The following is a 20,710-nucleotide window of genomic DNA, read 5'->3' on the forward strand; positions in this document are numbered from 1 at the left end:
CCTGCACTGCGACTCCTTTTGGCTCACACAAATACACATACACACACATACACACACATGCACATGCTTATACAGACATGCTGCATACATTCTCATGAACAAACACACACGCACTCTCATCGGATTGAAGCGCCGAAGTACACATCTGTGTCCCTTCTGAAACACACTCGCACACACGCAAAGGGATTTGCATGTGCACACGCCACGGTAGAGAGCTGTTCCTGTCAGGTTCAAAGGCAACCTTCCCTGCACTTGCCATTTGTCTTCTTCCAAGAAAAACACACTCAGGGAAAAAAAGAAAAAGTCAAAAAAACACACATGCACACACAAAGAAAAATGTCACAAGGACTTGATAAAAAGCAGGGAGGAAGGGAACAATGAAGAGTCCGTTTACTTTTGGGCTGACCTGGCTCGGAAAGGTCAAAGAAAGGCACTTCTCATATTTATACTGAAGTGACCGCCACGGGCAGGACAATGGAAAATTCCATTAATATTTTAAAAAACAATTCTAAGAAAAACAAGACTTACTGACTTTCAAAAAATGTCATCACAACACTTAGAAACACTTGACTTGAACTGTTTAACTGAGCTGTCAAATTGTCTGAATTAAAACAATGTTGGTCTTAACCAGTCATAAATCTATCCAAAGTTGCACTTCGACAAGTTAACCAGTGTCAGAGGATGTAAATAATCACCACTATTTCTGCGGTCTTAATTTTTTATAATGTGGCACTGTCACCACAGGAAACAATTTCAGTACATTTGTGAGAACATAAGTCAAGACTTTGGGAACTCTTATGACGGCACAGAAGGGCGCAAAAGAAGAGTGAAGATGTTGAGGCAATGATAACTGAGGATAAGTGTTACAATCACTCCGACCACTTGACAGGTCACGATCTTAAAGCTCCTGTGGGGAGATTTCAGCTTGTTATGAAACAGACTGAAAATGTATCTGATGCCTCTTTCTGAGCTACCAAAGCAAACAAGACCATCAGAAATGAGATTGATCATTTCTGTATTGTTATTATTAATGTCTGTAATGTCTGCAGCAGGGTATGTGTCGAACTGATAAAAAAAACTCTGCTTTAACAGCCTTTTTTACATACATTTGAAAGTTAAAAGTCAGTAAGACGATAGTTTTATGAAAGCATAACTTCATCTGCAAAGAACCTTTTGTCCACAGGGGGCGCTAGAATCACCGCAAACCAAAAGTTTCAAACGGGAGCTTTAAGAGAACCAAAAGTCCTCTTGGAATCGAAGTTGCGCTCAATATGTCTAAACAGAAATAACAAACTGTTTTTAAAGCTTCTGTAAGGAACTTTCAGTTTGTGTCGATTCTGGCGCCCCCCTGTGGCCATATTATATCTATGCTGTTCTTGTTCTATACATAAGTAGGTAGTATTCAATGACAAAAAAAAATCTCAACATGCTTTCTTTTCACAGCCAAATTTATCACTCATCATTATAAGTAATTGCTGTGGAAAATGTAAAAAAAAAAAAAAGTTTATTTCCTGAGCCGGCTGCAAATTGTCTCCTCTGACACCTACCCCGCAGCAGTGGTTACAGGCTTTTAAAACTACAATCTAGAAATAGTCAATCTTGTCACTGATGGACTTGTTTAATTTTTGATGACATAAAGAGGCATCACCCTTGATTTCAATCTGTTTTATAACCACTTAAATAATCCTCACAGGAGCTTTAAGTATGTTTGAAGTCATCCTTCACAATTTAAAACATCTTTTTGTGTATCATCACTCCTGATGACAGCGCCACAATATATCTGTTATCGCAGCTATTATCTGCCACCCTCTGCAAATAATTGTCCCCAGCAGGCAATGGATGAGAGCGTCTGTTCTCTTGACATTTATTTTCCTCCTACTTTGAAGCGGGACAACCCAACATGACCCGGATACAGGGGCTAATAGGGCACAACAAAGTTTGCATAACATTTGGACACAGAACCTGATGATCTGATTGTGTGGTTGCATATGCATTTGTGTATGGGTGTGCATGTCTGTGTGAATGTGTGTATAAACTCTTATGATACTTTAAATGTTTTTTAAACCTGGGATTAATGCTAACCATATGTAGCTGATATGTCACAGAGGGAAATGACGGCACAGGAATCACTTTTTTCTCTGGAAGTATTGGGGTTCAATTTTGAGGACTTAAGTCGATTCCACGCTTCTATTTGATAAAAGAATTGACTCAGTGGAGTAGAAAGCAAAAATGATTGATTTCTGAAAAATTCTCTTTTCACTCACTTTGCTCTACCTCTCCAAGAACTGATGCAAGAAAACATATAAGTTCATTATATCATAAACCTAAACAAAAAAGTAGAAATACAAATTTGATAGTGTGTAAAGAAAAGTTTCTCCATTATACTTATATGGGACTGACAAGTGGAAACTTCTAGTGTTGAAAAATGAAGCCAATGTGGAAGTGCATCAAAGCTGCAGTTCCTCAAGTGTCCACTGAATACTGGCACTAAAAGCCAGGGAAACCCTGTTAGGTCCCATACTAAAACATTCTTTTTCACATTAGAAATAAACATGTTCACAGCCTGATAAGGGAAAAAAAAGGTTTTGGTCGAGACAGATCATTTCTTTATTGCAGAGATAGGGGTGAAGAAGTCACCTGTTATATATAGGTATATCAAGGCTGAGAGTTATGCATACATTTGCATGATTAGGGGCAGGTTGAGTTTACTACGTTGTAGCTGTTTGTCAGAAGGCTTAATGCTCGCCTCAGCTCTACCTCTTTGCCTCTTGCTAGATTGATCAAAAGTTAGGTTGAGAGCCTTCCAACATGGAGGCCACCATCAATGGGCTTCAAAACCTCTTTTCAGAAACCTATAGGTGATGTCACAGAGACTACGTCCATCTTTTATACAGTCTGTGGGAATTGATTTTCTTAGGAGGCCGGTTACAATTCACTCGTTCATTGTAACAATATGAAATCGTAACACATTTATAGGTGTCATGCGAGAACAAGACACAACTCAAACACAAACAAGAGTGTCCAAAGTTGGTAAAGGATGCAAAAGTACAAGGGGCTTCACGATGACATTTTCCAAGCAGACTTTGCTCACTTCCTGATTACTGCAAACAGAATGGAAAACAACAACAACAACATGGGTAAACATGCAACTAAAAGGTAAACTGAAATCTGGAAGATGGTAACATATAAAAAAAAAAAAGAGAGAGAAGTGGCGGTGGTCAAAACAACACAGTGTGAAAAACACAGATTCTGCAAACAACACTGTGCAGGGATCAAAACAAGTGGATGGAGTATTTTCAGAGGCACTGGGGTTTTTGAGTCCTGAATTGGATTTAAAAGATTAGGCTTTATTGAATTTGTGCGGTCATCATATTTGTTCTCTTTATAGGTCCCTCTTTGGGAGCACATCTTAAAAAATGGACACACAAGATTACACATTAATATTAATCTCCATCAAGCGCAAGTGGGGGGGGGGGGGGGGGGGTGGGGGGGTGGGGAGGGGCGGGGGTGGCAAAAACAACACCTGTAAAAGAAATGGTGTTCAACGATGCAGACAAAACATGATAAAGTTGTATTTTATATAATAGGAGAGTGCCTGAGAGTGCCAATGTTTATTGAACTCACTGATCGGTGTGGAGGTCGTTTGTGTTGTTGTTGTACAGGATTTCTTTATACTATGCAGATGTTCTTGTTATTGTGTCCATCCCCTGTAAATCTAAGAGTCACTCAGGTCATAACAGACCCTCTCACCCCCCCTCTCTCCCCCCCAGTTTGAGACTCTTACAAGGGATTGGTTTTACAGAGCCTGTCCCTGCCAACTGGCTAGCACTACCTAGAAGTGTGCTGTATCTCAAAACACACACACACACACAGAGAGACACACACGTGATTGTGTATGTGTGTGTGTGTGTGTGTTAGGAGGGGGGGGGGGGGGTGAAGTCAGACAGACGGAAAGTAAAGGAGCATGTAAATTTACTCATATGGTTCAGTAAAGTCCCCAAACGTGCAGGCAGGCTGGCATTAAGGCGGCTGAGGAGGACTGAGTTCAATTCAGTTCAGTTCAGTTCAAAGGCAGCCATCTGCACAAGTACTGTAGCAGGCAATGAGTTGTGTATGCAACGCTCCCTATCGGCAAGGAAAAGCAACAATAAAACTGTCCGATACTGTATTGCACAAAAAAAGCGCCATTGGTCAAAAAAAAAAAACCCGATGATGCAGAACTGTTTTTAACACCTCTCTATTGCTCTTTTACGCATGGCTGCAGGACAAAAAGGAGTGCGCGCAGATGTCAACCACAAAGTGTGAAGCTTTCCTCTGACGACAGACATCTATTCAAGTGCGTGTGTCCAACACTGCGCAGTCAGGATACATATATAAATCATCCACATCTGATTTCGCCCTTTCTAAAGCCTGATTTTACACACGAGTCGTGCGTTTTTGGAGAGACGCACGACTGTTAACGGCACCATAGCACGAACACATGCATAGCGGGACATTTTCAGACAGGAAGAAGGGGAAACCCTTGGTCTCTCACTCCTGTCCCGTAACTCCGGTAGCCAATCCAATAGGTGTCGGTTTTGGGGGACACTCAAGCTTGCGGCTCGAGCTGCGTGCTCTGAGCGTCTCCACACACACACACACGCGGCAAATCTCTCCCCTGCTTTGTGCCTGACGTGACGTGCTCGCTCTCAAAGTTTTGGCCATTACATCATAGTTTTAAAATAGCAAAGACGACTCGGAGAAATTACATTTTACGCACAGTGACATCAGCTGCCGGTCAAGTAATGCGGTATCCTATATCTGCTGCCTGTATTCCTCATTCGGGGCTTTATGATCATAACCTTTATAAAACGCATTTTTACACAAGTGAATAGCAGGAAAAGTAATGCGTAAATTTGCACATTGCATCGTTTTCTTTCTGCAAGGTGGCCAACATAAATGTGATCAAATCTTCAGTGACCCTATGCTTGCACTACCTAAAATATCCGCTGTACTTTTTATAGCATTACATCATTGTCTAGTCTGATAGATGAACTCATTTTCAACTCGCTGAAACTGCATGTTGCTTTCTTTGATTTGACTTAATGACACAGGGATGCATTATTTCACGTGTGCATGTTTTTGTTTCATTTAACTGGCTCTGGAGAAACTCTGTTAAAAGGAGTTTTGTTGACAATTTCATGGAGGATATTTAGACTGTCCTACCTGCAATCACTGTGGGTGATCGTTGACCTCCCTCCGGCTTGATCCACATCTCCAGAGTGAAATTTCCTCGGGGTATCTCCACGCCGGGCTTCAGCCGCAGCTGGTCCCCTCTGCCGGTAAAGTAGACCGCTTTCCCCCGGTCTGGAGAGTTTTCCTCCGCCAGAGAGGAGCGCCGACGCTGCCGGAGCACCCGTCGCTCCAAGCCGGGCAAAGAGCGTTTGCCCCGGGGCAGACGTGTGGCACAAGCCCCTGGGATGGTGGCTTTCGCCTCCCTAATGCGCACTAACTCCCTCTTGGATCTCCCCTTTCTACGGACTGTCCCGCACTCTGATCCAAAACACAAGATGAGAATCACCAGGCAAGACACCCAGGGAGATGTCCAAAGTTTCATTTTTCGGGAGAGGAAAAAAATATTAAAAAATTAAAGAAAAAAAAATTAAAACAAAAAAAATTAAAAAACGGAATACCTAGAAAAAAATATGTCCACAGTGTCTCTTTGGAATCCTCTCGAGTTTTTCCTTCTGTCTTTTTACAGCCGTAGAATGTCAAAGCGTAGAAACTGTCTAAATAAACCCATAAAGCTATGCTGTTTTTCCCTCTTTATAATGCTAAGCCACGACCCCCTCTCTTAAGCAAAACTACTCTGGAGACATTCAGGGGACACAGGAATATTTGATTCATGTGTGTGTTCCACGTTGCCTTTTCAATGGGTTCCCATTAAGCCAAAGGGATGACTAATAAGTGATCAATCAAGAGGGGGGTCCGGCCGATGCCCCCCTCATCCCCTTTGGACGGTGTAGGAGTTACTCGCAGAAATCCACAGTTGTCCGCCAAGCTCTTGTCACACCTTTTTGTTGTTTCCTTATCCTACCCGTAAAACAGCATAAGAAATGGCACATATTAAATCCCAAAGAAAAGTGACAACAAAGCGACCTCTCATATTTATTACAGGAAACAAAGAGGTAAATTGGGAGCAAAAAAAAAAAAAAAAAAAAAAAAGGAATCCAAACTTCCCCCTCGCCTGTGTGCCTGTACAAAAGTTGAAATGCACTATAATATGTGCTAAGGCGAATGAGAGAAAGAGGGGCAGAGAGCTGCAGAAGTAGTAACCATCGCGGTCCTCATTGATTGCCTGGAGCAGATACACTTGGAGGAGTCGTGGCTCGGCGTCCAGCTCTAGAGGCAGTTTTCTCTCCAAGTCTTTTTAAGAACAACTCATGTTTCAAATGTTCCGGGGCTGTGTGTGTGTATGTGTGTGTATGCGTGTGTGTGTGTGTGTGTGTGTGTGTGTGTGTGTGTGTGTGTGTGTGTGTGTGTGTGTGTGTGTGGGGGGGGGGGGGGGGGGTTTTCAAAGTGGGAAGTCACACAGGTAGGCAACTCTCACTGACGGTAATTCTCTCTGTGGCACATAGTGATAGGATGGTGTTTACAGAGTTTTGAAAGGCGTATATGTATCCCTCTAGCGGTTACAATTTAAACAATCCAACACTTCCAGCGAGTCCACAACACAAGAGCACAAGCAGACGGGTCTGACATCATGAAGACTTTACTCAGATATGTGTTTCTCCTTCTTCAGATCTCTTCTCAAAGCTCCGCGTAAAGTCATATATGACAGATTAGAATGCTCCTTAATGCAAATACAAAATGTTTTAATATGAAATTTAAAAAAAAGTGTTAGATATCAAACAGTTTCTTTTAAATGAAAAAACAATATTGAGCAATAAAAACGATTTCAAGCTGCTACATTTGAAAATACCGTGGGGTTTTTTCTATATAAAAAATTATAAGTACTAAGTGGAACTCACTTATGCTACATTTTAACTTAGGCAAAAAAACATTTATTATAGAAATAGATCCTACTGTCGTCAAAGTCATGCTTCCATTAAAGCTCCTGTGAGGAGTTTGTAACCGGGTTTAAAACTGACTTAATTAATAATTAAATTAATGCAGATGCTTCAAAATAAAACAGATTATTTATGTATAATTATTTTTAATGCCTGTAAACACCATTGCAGGGTAGGTGTCAGATGAGATGATAAACAGCACCAAGTCAAAACAGCATTTGTTTACATTAACCATGGCAACGATTCAAGGTGAGTGGGAAGAGAGTTTTGATAATAATAAAAACTCTGCTTATGCATGTACAGGACAGAATACGCAAAGAGATTAAAGTTACAGCTTTGTCCACTAGGGGTGCCAAATTCGACACAAACTGAAAGTCCTCAATGGAGCTTTAATGTCTTTTCAAATAAAGTAAGATCCAGGAAGTAACAATGAACAATGGAGAAGTGAAAGTAGTTCTTGTCTCTGTTTTACTTCTTTAATTTGATCAATCATTTAAAGCTCCTGTTAGTGACTAGTTTGTGTTGATATTGACGGCCCTTGTTGACAAAGTGGTACGACTTTGCTGATCTCATTATGCACGTGTGCTAATAGTGTTTTTTTTTTTTTAACAAACAGTCTCGCTCTGCTTTCTTTTGGCCATGTTAATGTGTCACTCATCAACAATGTTTGCCGTGGAAAATGTAAAGGTGATTACAATTCTACAATTCACTTAGCAGACGCTTTTATCCAAAGCGATTAGACAGCATGCTGTCAATCAATTCATCTGACACCCCCCCCCCCCCCCCCCCCCCCCTCGGAAATAGTTTACGGCATTCATTATAAAAAAAAATTGGGCTAATCTTTCTTGTCACTTATGGTCTTGTTTGATTTCCAAGGTTGAAAGAGAGATTCATTTATGTTTTGTAAACCAGTTAAAAAGTCCTCACAGGAGCTTTAAAGTAAAAAAAAAAAAACTAAAACAAGTACTACATCTTTATGAAAGTATTCCTTCTGAATCACAGATTGTAATGACAAAGTATGATGTATTATAGTTTTTACTGTCTCACAATGTCATGTTTCTTGTCAATTTCCGTTTAGAATTAACTTTTATAAACTCAACTTCACTTGATTGAAATACTCACTTTAACTAACCAAGGTTGTCAAAATTGTCGATGTTTAATACTAGTCGATACCACATGATTCGAAACAATACAATGTCTGTTAATTTGATAATCAATAGTATCAAAAAGTACCAAAGCTTTAAAAAAACAACAACAGATCTTCAGTTATATACCTAAACACAAGCTGCCACATGTTACCAAGCGAGATAGCAGTGTCGAGTACCTTGGCAACTTTTTGGTTCCTCAAGCAGTGATGATTCTAGAGTCTGTTAGGGCCCTAGGCAAAAAATGTACAGGGCCCCCCCCCCCCCCCCCCAACGAGCATCCATCACTATTATGTCATAAATTAAAGACCACCAATAACAGTTTTTGCTTAGCAGCACAACAAGAAGGAGTGTTGTCATATGTGGACCCCTGAAGGGAGGTTTCCTACTGTCATTGCAAACACATTTTGAGCCACTCATGTGGTTGAAGTTTGTAAGCACTTGGGGGCCCCCTACTGACCTGGGGCCCCAAGTTGTTGCCTGCCTTGCCTGTTGACAAGCAGAGCCTCTGACCTTAAGTTAGACAGTGTGCTTTTAATGTAATTAAAAACAATTAAAGTACCTAATATTGGGAGCCTAAGTCTTCTTTTATTGTTGCCATGGAATTAAAACAGGTATCAATATAGATAATGATACCTGTTTTAATTCCATGGCAACAATGTGGTTGATTCTTACTGGTATCATGTCTCATTAAATTGGTATCTAGACAGTTCTAGTACTAACTTCTACCCCATTGTAACTTTGAGAAAGCATGATGTGTTATAGGAAAACTTAACTGTAAAGCCAAAGTCATGTTTCCCATTAGTTTTCTTTCAAATTATTATTAGCAGTGCATCAATGATGTGGAAGAACAATGACAAAGTCAAAGCACTTCTTGTCCTTTCTTGACTTTGCGTAAAGCTCCTGTGAGGAGTTCTGAGCCGGTTATGAAACTGTCTGAAATTAATACTGATGTCTCTTTATGACCCATCAAAGCACACAGCTCAGCCTTTCTTACAAACTGCTCTCACACTTCCACAGAACTCCTGACATCTTTCAGAGTGAGCTGTACGCGAGAAAGCAAACAGCCAGATATTACACTCTTGACTTTTGGAGTTTCTGGAGTTTCTGCATGAAGTCTGATGTGAGCTGATGTGAGGACGCAGCAGGATATAATCTGGAGAAATTTACCGCGAGCAAAAGGGAGGGGGGGGGGGGGGGGTGACATTTATTCCCTGCGATCGGTGCATGACCATCGACTATATGCACGCGACCGGTGCAATCTTCTTGCTTCTTCTCTGCTCTTTTGTTGATATTGTGAATATATCGAACTACACATAATGGCAAATATTCTCATTGTAACGTCACATAGCGGACTCTGTTGCTGATGTCTTCCGTTAGGAGACCCCCCCTGTCCCCCATCCCTTCCTATAATGTATGCGTGCATATGTCTTAAGATACAAGTCAGTGCGGGGGGGACTCCATGGAATAAGGGTTGGGAACCACTGAATCTTAAAAACTACGTTTTCTAACTATTTAAAAAACTCTCTTTTTCTCCGTTTACGCTTTGGAAAAGTTTGATGTATTGCAAAGAAAGATGAAACCGTCTTGTCAAAGTCATGATTCCCATTAATTTGCTCTCAAAACAAAGTTAGCAGTGGATCAATGGGGTAATGGGAGATCTAGGACGAAGTCAGCGCAGTTGCTGTCCATTTTTATGCTTCACTTAGTTTGATTGATCATACCTCCGTTCTTTTTCAGTTTAAAAGTCATAGTTTAATGTTTTTTAATCACAAAATGGCACTCACATTTTCTACCTGTCTTTTTTTTTTTTCTTTTTTCTCCAAGTTCATCTTATTCAATCACACCGCATTCTGAGGTTGATTAAGAAAAATGCAAGCGGGTTTGCGAGCTCCAGGTTGACTCACACATCCTGATGTTTACTGAGCCGTCACTTTAAATGGATGAGGGTTTTGAAACCACACTCTCCACTAAGGTTTTTTTTTTTTTTTTTAAGCTTTTGTGACCAATGACAAATCCTCCGTAATGCCTCGGCCGCTGAGTGAAATGAAAATGATGCTACGGCCAATGTCGAAGTATTTTCGACACAGAGAAGACGGTGACTTTACCTCTAACGGCTTTCCTTAGAGACAGTCAGCTGGAATGTCAGTTTCCTCTCGTTCCTCCCACAGTTGTTTGTCGTAAATGTGTGTTTAGACGGCCAAAACTTGCCACCTACCATAAAGGAAAGAGAGAACAAACATTCAATATTTGCTTTTCCTTTTCATATGGTGTTGCGACTTTGGGCCACATATTTCCCTTTGTGTTCTGAGCGGGGGGGGGGGGGGGGGGGGGGGGGATGACATATTGAGAGGTGTTTTACCTTGAAAAGTTGCGGGAAGCGGAATTTTACATCGACCTCAAACTGAAATCTTGCCCAAGGAGACGGAGGATAAGTTTGTGAGTTCCGAACCTCCACATGACAGGTTGTAAACACAAAAATTCCTCCGTCAGATTTGGTTGTGTGGCAACACTTGGAACTCGTTGACAGAGTTTTTTTTTGTTTGTTTGTTCGACCCCAAAGACCCCTAACTTTCTGAGGGTAGGTTGCTTTTGATGCGCACTTTGTGGTAGACTGCATGTTTTTCTTCTGGATTGACCTTTATTCTTTCACTTGGAAAACACAGCTGGGTCAAGGGCTGTACTGTAATTCAGTGTCGCATTGAACTGAAGGTGGATTTTTCACAGAGCGTACTTGATATCAGAGGTTTCACACTGAAGGGAAAATGGAAATCTAAACCCACAAAGGTGCCAAAGTAACAAGGCAGAAAGTGAAAGACTTCCCCTAGTTCTGTAATTACATTTGTCACTCTCTTTGTAAGGGAACATGAGTGTTACAGATAGAAAAGATGACCGAATGTTACAGTCAGCATCCGCTCAGGTTGGTACATTATGTACAGACCAGACGGGGGGGGAGAAGAAAAAAAACCCTCTGAAATATGCTCACATAAAGGTCACTCACCATCCCTGTGTTATGTAAGGAGATTGAGTTGAATTGTTGTAGTATAGCCTTGCACCCGCCACTCAAGCCCATCAGGGCAGCGACAAATCACCGGGCGCAAAGTTCAAACTCAGTGCCTCCCTCGAGCTCTACCATTCGCCGGTAAAAGAGCGTCACAATATCTCTCCTTTTATCAAAAACAGGCACATTCCCTCGTTTTTTTTTTTGTTTTTTTTTTCCAGGAAGACAACATCCCATCTTAACCTAATGACCTGGGATGGTTTGTGTATCTGAGCCCGTGTGCAGTTGTGCAAATCCCCCCTGCAAATCTGAGTCTGTGCGTAAAGTAGAACCCGCTGCAGCGCTTTCAGAGTTAAGATCAGTCAGGGGTCAGCGGTGAATAAAAACCACTGGACAAAGACAAACCATGACGGACCATTTAAGACACATGCTGCAGTAATTAAAACATCTCAAACAAGATAATATTTCATGGAAGTAATCGTTTTTTTTTCTGCCTGATTCACAAAAAAAGAAACCTTCACTAATGGACAAACCCAAACATCTATTTGTGCGTTTAAAATAAAAGCCATTTAATATGGACTCATCTTTATATTTACACAGTAAAAAGGGAGTTTTATACAATATATATAAGGGTAACACTGAGTGACACTCTTTGGATTATCGTCTCTTAGTATCCAAATGCATGCAAACACATTCTGGCTTTTTTCCCCCCTATCTTTATTTCACCCACTTTTGACCCAGAAACACAACAACTGTGCAAAGTAATAGCTTAGCTAGATGGGCTAAATATGACAAATAAAACAGGAGAAAATGGTGGCTCTTTAAATCGTATTTCCATCCATTTTGATGTGTTAAAAGAACAAATATAACTGTGTCTCACAGCATGTTGATTAGAAGTATTCTCAAACTTTTTCTCTCGCTCGAGTCTGTTTCAGCGGTGCAGCCATTGCTGCCTCCCTGTCGATTCTGTTCGGAGAAAAGTGGTTGCAGTATAGTCCAATAATCCCACTACGTCATCCGAGTGACTGTGGAGCAGTGCGAGTCAAATAGGAAAAAAAACATTGTCGCATAATCCATTAATGCACCCGGCTTAATCTGTGACTGTGGCTGTTCTAAAGCACAAACCTAAATGGCTTTTGCCTCAGTTTTTAGTGGATGATCAGGACGGTAATATGATATACACTCGAGAGTCAACAACGTTCACACGTGAAATGCAATGCAGATTAGTGTTAGAGTAAATATATAGGAAGTCTGAATGGTTGAGGGAAATGTAAATAAAACGGGGTGTGCAGCGTTATAGTGACAATAGGATTCAACGTGAACAGTCTCTACCTTGTGAGGCCGTGGCTCTTTCTAAATCAGCAGCCATTAAAGCCCTTAAGAGTATAATCCGGCGCTACCTACAAACCAACACCAGGTCGAGTTTTCAGCCATTCCATGAAACTGTCACGCAGCCCCTTTCCTGTAAAAAGATTCCACTCGGCCATCAGAGAGGTTAGAAGTGAGATGGAGGTGTTGTTTTGTTACTTTTATAGAGAATATCGAAAAAGATTACAGAAAATGTATACATTGGCATAAATCGGGTTTAATCTTTTTTTAATGCTTATGACAGCTGTCATTTATATGCGCTTAGCATGGAAGGGCAGCCAGTTCAGCTGGACACTGGCGTACTATATATGGACACTAGAAAAATACAGACTGCTATTGTGTTGTGGTGTGATAGCAAAAACATGAACTAGTAGCCTGTTCATAGCAGAGAGAGGACAGATCACTGTCATGTTGATGTTTGGGGTTGGTAACGGTGACGACATGGGGGAATTTTCTCCATTGTTCATGTGTATCTTTAAAATGATGATTTGTCCAAGCTACTGGAAGCCTGTAATACTGGGTGCAAAATCTGCAATTGTCAATAAAAACTGCAATGAAGAAGATCAAAACTGAAAATTCTTGACTTGTCCCTAAGTTTTCGGGGGTCAGCCACTACTCACTACCAATCTCTGCTCTGGACACATTGGTACAGCTGCCTCTTTATAAATATTAAAACTAGTGTGTCAAATGATTGCATTTCTAAATCCAGATTAATCACTAAATTTCAATAGTAAATCGTGATTAATCGCACTTTTAATCAGATGTGTGAATTTCCATTATTTTGCATATAAAAAATTGGCTTTTATATTGAATTTTTGAATTGTTTTAAACTAAGAGGTTTTTTTTGTTTTTTTTCAAAATTCAATCCTGAAAAAAAGTAAAACCATCTGGTAGATGGAAATTTACAACATTAACTTAACCACAGAAAAAGGAAGCCATTATGTACCAATTACTAAATGAAACCAGCTCAAAGGAAAGGTCAAAAATAAGTGTAAATGTTTGATGTCATGAGGTGGATGTTACGTTTGACTCGTCAGCGGAGCTTTCTAGGAGTTTTTTTTTTAATTTTTTTTTTTTTAAGGGAAATGAGACATTCAAAGATGCAGCAGTGTCGTTTTTTTTCCATCTCTGTGACTACAGGGAGACACTGTGGAGGCAGTTATCAACAGTGGCCCTTAAGGGACAAAATAGCATGGATTGATGGTGGGGGGGAAAAAAAGAAATGAATTTCAAACCTTGATTGTTCACAATTAATGCTCAATTAAAACTTTTTTTTTACTTTTCAAAACCTGAACTCCTCATTGTGCCTTTGTATTTGAGTTTTCTTGACTTTGTGTCACGTGTATATCTTGACCTTGAGATAATGATAAGTCTGGATGTGATTCATGAAATCAATACAGATGTCATTCATAGTTGTAAAAAACTCAAGTGCGAGAGAAGTTTGCTGTTTAACTTTAAATAATCACACAAAAATGGAATCATCCTGATTTAAACAGAAGATAATTCTGGATCACAGCAAAGCTAACTCGCATGTGTCTCACTTTTCATGTGATTTCATCAAATTTCCAAAGTGCATTTGTATTTCCGTGCTATGATATATTACATGTAGTCTTCCTCTTTTCTATATGTCATCCCAACTTTCCAGTCCACTCCTTTATCTTCCCTAATCCAAGAACGACATCATTTATTAGTCATAGCTTCCAGAGCAACAGAAAGTAAGAGGAGAGGAAGATGGGACTGTGTTGCATCTTCTGCTGCCTCCGGCTGTGCTCACCACAAAGAATCCTTTCTCTTTTTCATCACAGCCATGGCTACATCTCCGCACTTCACGGCAACCTTTAGGACAGATTTTAGTAGAATGTAGAATCGGCATTTTTAAGACACGTAAACGTCGACTTTGTGACAAAGAAAAACAGATATTGTTATTGGTGGGTAGCTTCAGGGTTTTATGTCGTCACGCTGCCCTGAGTGAACCTTTGGCATCTTGCAGGATGAGAGAGCGTCTTTCTCAAGCAATATACTTGAATGGCTTTGTTAAATCATGATGTTTTTCATAGATTTATAGCCCAGCACCCATTTCAGTTCTGTCAGAGTTCACAGAGGGCAACAGGGATAAATTATAAAGATTTATGTCAATTAAAGATTCCAGTAAGAAGTATTTCAGAAGCACAATTTCATTTCTTGATCTTCTTTTGGTTTTAGCGAAACGAAGACAGAGAAAACACGGATGAAGATGAAAATGATACTTACTTTATGTGTTTTAGATCATTATGTAAATGTTTGTTGTTCTCGAAACTGGGATTCCTCATTGTACTCGAGTTAAAAGTTGGTTGACAAACAAAGGCTCGATGCTTCCACCAGCAAGCATCTGGTAAGCTGTGCGGCTGAACGGGTAAATTTATTTGACAAACTTGGCTGCCGTCGCACTTTGCCTGGCAAAGCTGATTCATCAACTGATGCAGCTCACTTTCTCTGAATTTATGGCATGTCTTTGCTTCTTTCTGTTGTCAGAGTACCAGGCTGGCATTAAGTAAATAAATGCAGAAGAAAGTTGGAGATGGCAGAAAGTTGGTCCCGTACTTTTTCTGGCAGATGAAAGTGCATTGGCTGTGTTTTTTAAAAGCTTTAGTGTAAAAAAAAACAAAAAAACCCCAAAAAAACCCATGCATCAGTGTTTTCTAAAGGCTTCATTTTCCTGTCTACATTGAAATGCAAAACTGGCATTTACAAGTCCATCCACTCTGTTGGGCCAAGACACAGAGGGATAGGATGCTTCTGTCAAAGTTATTCACATGTACATTTTTAATTTTTAATACAATCACAGTAGAATAAATTTAAGTATTTTAAGAAGTAGAAAAGATGCTTAGTCCCAGAGTTAAAAGTACATTTTCAGTAGGAAACCATGCCAAACATCACATCATTGTCTACATATGTAAATGTGCATGAGGCGTGTGTTCCTCATCATCCTTACATCCTGGGTTTTAGCCGCTGTTGTGAGCTGTGCGGTAAACAATAACCCATTATGAGGCCCCAACGGCAATTGAACGCTTGCCCTCGGTTTAACTCTACCGCTTGTGGGGAAGAATTATATGTGCAGGGGTGCAGAGTACGGCACAGTCAGCACACCACCGCCTGCCACCAGTACTGCCCCTCCGTCTAGACGTTAGAGCACGTTCCATATGGAGATGGTTAAAAAGCTCATTAGCCGGCCTACTTGAAATACAGTTGCAGTGACGCTTGTCCATAAAAACACAAAGTGGAGTGATTTTCTGCAGCGGTATTAACCAGGTTGAGGCATCAAGCCCCCAGGACTGACAACAATTTGGCAAAAAGGCCTCCCCCCTTCACCATACGATGGCTGAAAACGGCGTGCTTTCCAAGAAAGGAATAAGTGAAGAAATGATTTCTTGGAAGATTTCTGGAACTTTTTTGCTTGAGGTAGAGCCCGATCCATCTGGGTGAGGAAGAGTGGAAAAATGTCTGGTAAGGTGAGTGGGATATGGCCCATTGGAAGAAAAATGGCGCGGTCTTATTCAAAACATTTAGGGTGAGCAAAGGATCGCTGCGGGGCGAGGACAGATTTGAGGAAGAAAGTGCAATTCATGCAAACAGCCTTTCCCCAGTTTGTCGCTGCTAAACATTCAGCGCTACTATTCACACGTTCAACTCGCTGAGCTGAAACTCAAACCAGCCTTTCTTCACTTGCATAATGGTCAACACATAAAACACACTGGATTTTCAGTAGGCTTTCAGGTTGTAAAATAAACCCATAAAAAAATCATTATTTAAAGGTATAACCCCTTTTTACTCTTCAAGAGCTGGAGATTAAAGCCCGTTCCACACCTACTGTACAGCACATAGACATCTATACAGCCTTGATTTAAGCTAATAAGGCAACCTGATACCATAGGGGGGAAATGTACCGCACTGTGCAAAATTAAAGGTAAGTGATAAGGTTTAACAGCAAACAAATAGAGCTCTGATTAACACTGACTGCACAGCACGGATGCACAGTGTTAGCATCCAGCTTGTCTTGCAGCAGAACACCTCGACATTTCCCACAGGAGTCGCTCGATAGGAAGACAAGAGCAAAATGCAGATCCAGTTTAGAAATACATTTTTACAGTTGTACGGCAAATTAAGGACCGCCATTGAAATCGGGTCCCCCTCCTTTCAGTAACAGGACCCTCCATTGGGGGACCTCTCCTTTCAAGGCCTGGTCCTCTGAGATCTTGGACCCCAGGCTCTCTCCTGGATGGCCTAACACTCTGGATAAATAGAGCTTTACTTTCATGTATGAATCACTGAAATCTGGATGCTCAGGTCCTTGGCTACCGGTCCTATAGTCTGACATCAACTTCAAGGGTTTTTGTCCCCGTACATCTTGGTCCCTTTGTTATCACCCGTCAGGCTCTAAACTAACCATATCTAAAATTCTCTTTTCAGGCCATGGTCCCTCCAATTTAAAATCCAGGACCTTCCATAGCTGGACCTCTGCTGTCAAGACCTGTTCCAAGAAAATTGTCAGCTCCTGATCTAGTCATGCTAGGTCCTACATTGTCTTTAATTGGGCCTCTCCTTTCAGGCACTAGTCTCATGATATCTAGACCCACTTGTCCTCTTCTTTCATACTTGAAGTCCTACGTGCTTGGATGTGTTGTTTGGACTTAAAATGACGATATGTGAACGTGTGTGCTTTTTGCACTTCCATGGAGGTGTCTACCGATCCAACAAACTTTAAAATGAAATGCCTAATATAGCTCCACATCCTCCTAAACCAAAACCATAAACTCAGCAACTTTTTGTGATTCCTTCAATATAAAATAAAAACGTTTCATATCTTTTTTTTAAGGGGTTTTAGGCTTTATTAGTTAAAAGTGAATTCTGTAGTGAAAAAGTGTAAAAAAAAAAAAAAAAAATGCTGCATAAAGGAACCATAAGATGTTCGTTTGATGTCCAAATATTACATCATTTTCATAAAATCAGACAAAGTGTCCCAGTAAGAGCACAGACTTGCTTACTGACTTCATGGACTTGAGCGTTCAGGGATGAATTGTGTTTGACAGCAGTGACCACAGAGCAGCAGTAACTCCGTTAAGCACTGAGGAGGAGAAAACCTCAAACACTGCAGATGAAAGATAAAGATAGCAACCTTACACCCCGGTTTAACTGGTTTTGAAATTGAAGGTAATGCAGCTGCAGAGCTCGCCTCAGCACAATTTGTTTGATGCAAACACAACAGATGCCGTGTGGAGGTCAGGGTGACCATTTTTTTCTTTTTTTAAAAAACAAGGTAACAAAGGAGAGAGAAACATTACACACAGACCACTGGATGTTCAGCTGTGCTCCCACTGCTCTAACTCGGATGAAAACTTCGCTACTGAGCTGTGGATGCTAGAAGTTAGCAATACGAAATAAAAGGCTGTCACAAGTCAGACAAGCCCTTCATAAAGGCAAATAAAGAAAGTCAACATTCACTCAGATATGCTTTGTGAGCACAAATCAAAGCTTCGCACCTATCAAAGCTTTCATTTTATTAAAGCAACCGAGCCTCATTGCTCAAAGTCTTTGGGATTGTGTGTTTCTTTAGCAGGGCATGTTTACATTCATTCCAACAATCAAAGAAAAGCCATGCAGCCATTGCTCAAAAAGCATCACATTTGTAAAGTGGGCGCCAGAGTCGCTTATGTGTGTTTTGTGGAGCGTTTGAACAGCTTGCACCGGGTGCAACGTAAGTGCTGTACCTGTAGGCGGAAATGGAAGTCTTTCTGTTTTGGTGCGTGGAGATGCGAGTGTGTGCGTTCACCAGAATGAAAGAAGTGTTTGAACAGAGCTCTAAAACCAAAATACAAACGTCAAAGACTTGTAGACCTTAGGCGACTATAACCGAAGAGAAGTATGGCAGGAATGTGTAGAATGTGCTCGGCAAACAAGGTTAACAAAATGCAGCGCTCTTTGTAAAGAACACATACGTACACCTCGTGCTCTTTGGGCGTGTCATAAATAATCAAAGTGCTTTTGTGGAGCATGTGAACCGTGTTTTGTAGACTTGCAGCAGCGTTGCGTAAGATGCAATGTATATTTTAGCATTCTGCCGGGGAGAGGAAACATAATGCGTTTAGTGAGATGCTAAAGTCAGTAAGCAGAAAAACACATGCTGCAGCATAAGTAAACAATGCATAATGCTACATTGAGATGAGCAAACAATGGCCACGTGCTGATTCGCAGTCAACAATGCAATGCTGCACCTTAATGTGTCTGGGCCAAACAATGCAAAAGCCGATTATGCAAATTGGGGTTATAGAGGGCACTGCAATGTAACAATGGCACCAAGTTGATTGAGCCGAGCTGTGTGTGCGAGTACGCTACCCATCCCCTTGGGTTTCTTTTTTTTTTTTTTTCTCCCCCCCCCCCCCCACAGATGCCCTTCCCAAAACCCCCTATCCAATGCTCTCTGTTCTGAGGCCTCATTATAGGGGCTGCTGTCAATCGGAAGGTCAGGGGTCACGGCAGAGGATCAGCTTGATCAATACCCCCCGGCCTGATCAATCAACTCGTCTTTTGGCGTCCACCAATGAGACACCAGCTCGCATCAAAACAAAAGAGTGAGAGGAGCAAGGATGCCACAACGAATTAGAGCGGGTAAGAAAAAAAAGGGAGATTGTAAACAAGCCTGCCTCGCTGAACAGATCCCAGAAGCGGCTTTTTTTTCTTCTTCTCAGTTTGGAATGACATTGTCAAGGACTAGGACATTGATGGGTGGTGTGCGTCATCGTGATGCACCTGTAATGCCCTTGGGTCCCCTCTGTGTTTGCTCCAGACCCTGAGACACCTCGTGTGAGATTTAGATCTGTGGCTGCTTCGTGATCTAGTTCCTCATGGCACAAACACGCACAACACCATTGGCTATCTTTATCTCCTTTAGTAGTAGCTATCAATTTGAGAAAAAAAAATAAAAGCTGTGCAAATCCTTAGAGTGGAAAAGCCTGCTTTTTTTTCCTCCAAATAAGTCAAACAATTAAAGCTGTACGATTACAAACCATGCCTCCATTTAATTATAAATCACCTCATTTCTTACGTCCAAATTACAAGACACAGCCAGCCTCTTCTCATTCCCTTTAAGCATTTGCAGAGTTAAGAAAATTGAAATGATCCATTAGCTCTGATTATCAAACAGGCTTAATAAATGGGTCATTTTTCAGTATCCTCTCAAATCAAAATTGCCCACTGTGTATTTCCAATTGAGTGTCTGCTTCTGTGCCAAGGAATTATTCTCCCAGAGGAATCATTCCAGCCACCAAGTCGTCACAAATCATGGAAATGAGATGATGGAATATAGAATAGAGAGCCAGTCAATGCTTAATCATTAAAAATGTACTTTCTTTTACCTCAGCTCCAGGGCGACGCCTCACGTGACACTCTCTGGCTGAGAGCCAGGCGTAAAAGCAGCGAGCGGGGCCGGGGTGCTTCTTTTAGAGACTTGGGGGCGATATCCTAACAACGCAGTCGTGACATGCGGCACTAAAAGAGATTTAAAAGGTTTGTAATGCTCGGGGAAAAAGAATCAAGTCCAACGATGTACTTAAAGTGAGGACAAAGCGATCACTTCACTCCTCGTTTTACCTTTAGAGCAAATAAACCAGCTGTCGTCGATTTTAAAGAGATGTAACTGTAAATGTATCAACCCGCTCAAGAAGAAGCAGACAAAGCAGTCATAACTTTATCTACCTTCATATGAGAGGTTAGTAAAAACATCATGAATCTTAAAATCCTGACAGTTGAAACATTGACTACATTAAGGAACAGTTAGTTAGTTAGCTTAGCACAAAGACTTAATGCAGGGGGACAGTTTTGCAAAGATCCACCTACCTCCGACTCCAAAGGGGGAGGGGTTTAATTCCTCCAGAAAAGGGGTGGGACAGCATAACAGCATTATAAGATATAGTCGTCCTGACTTGTGTGATATGAAAATGGAATCGCTGACTGAATCAAAAACAATTTTAAAGGTCTATTTTTGGCTTTTTATGACTTCATTTCAGAGATAGGACAGTGGTAAGGTTTAGAATAGGGAGAGAGAGAAAGAGAAAGAGAGAGAGAGAGAGAGAGAGAGAGAGAGTGGGGAATGACATGCGGGAAAGGAGACACGG

At 41.0% G+C, this 20,710-nt stretch overlaps 1 protein-coding gene across 1 annotated transcript; it reads right to left on the bottom strand.

The window, feature by feature from the left end:
* Positions 1–5,009: 5,009 nt before the first annotated feature.
* On the bottom strand, positions 5,010–6,165 carry LOC132992184 (pappalysin-1-like). The gene has a single exon (XM_061061361.1). The coding sequence runs from the start codon at positions 5,594–5,596 to the stop codon at positions 5,192–5,194; it is 405 nt and encodes a 134-aa protein (XP_060917344.1). The 5' UTR covers positions 5,597–6,165; the 3' UTR covers positions 5,010–5,191.
* Positions 6,166–20,710: the final 14,545 nt, after the last annotated feature.

Source organism: Labrus mixtus, chromosome 17 (genome assembly GCF_963584025.1).
Source record: "Labrus mixtus chromosome 17, fLabMix1.1, whole genome shotgun sequence".
Taxonomy (NCBI): Eukaryota; Metazoa; Chordata; class Actinopteri; order Labriformes; family Labridae; genus Labrus; species Labrus mixtus.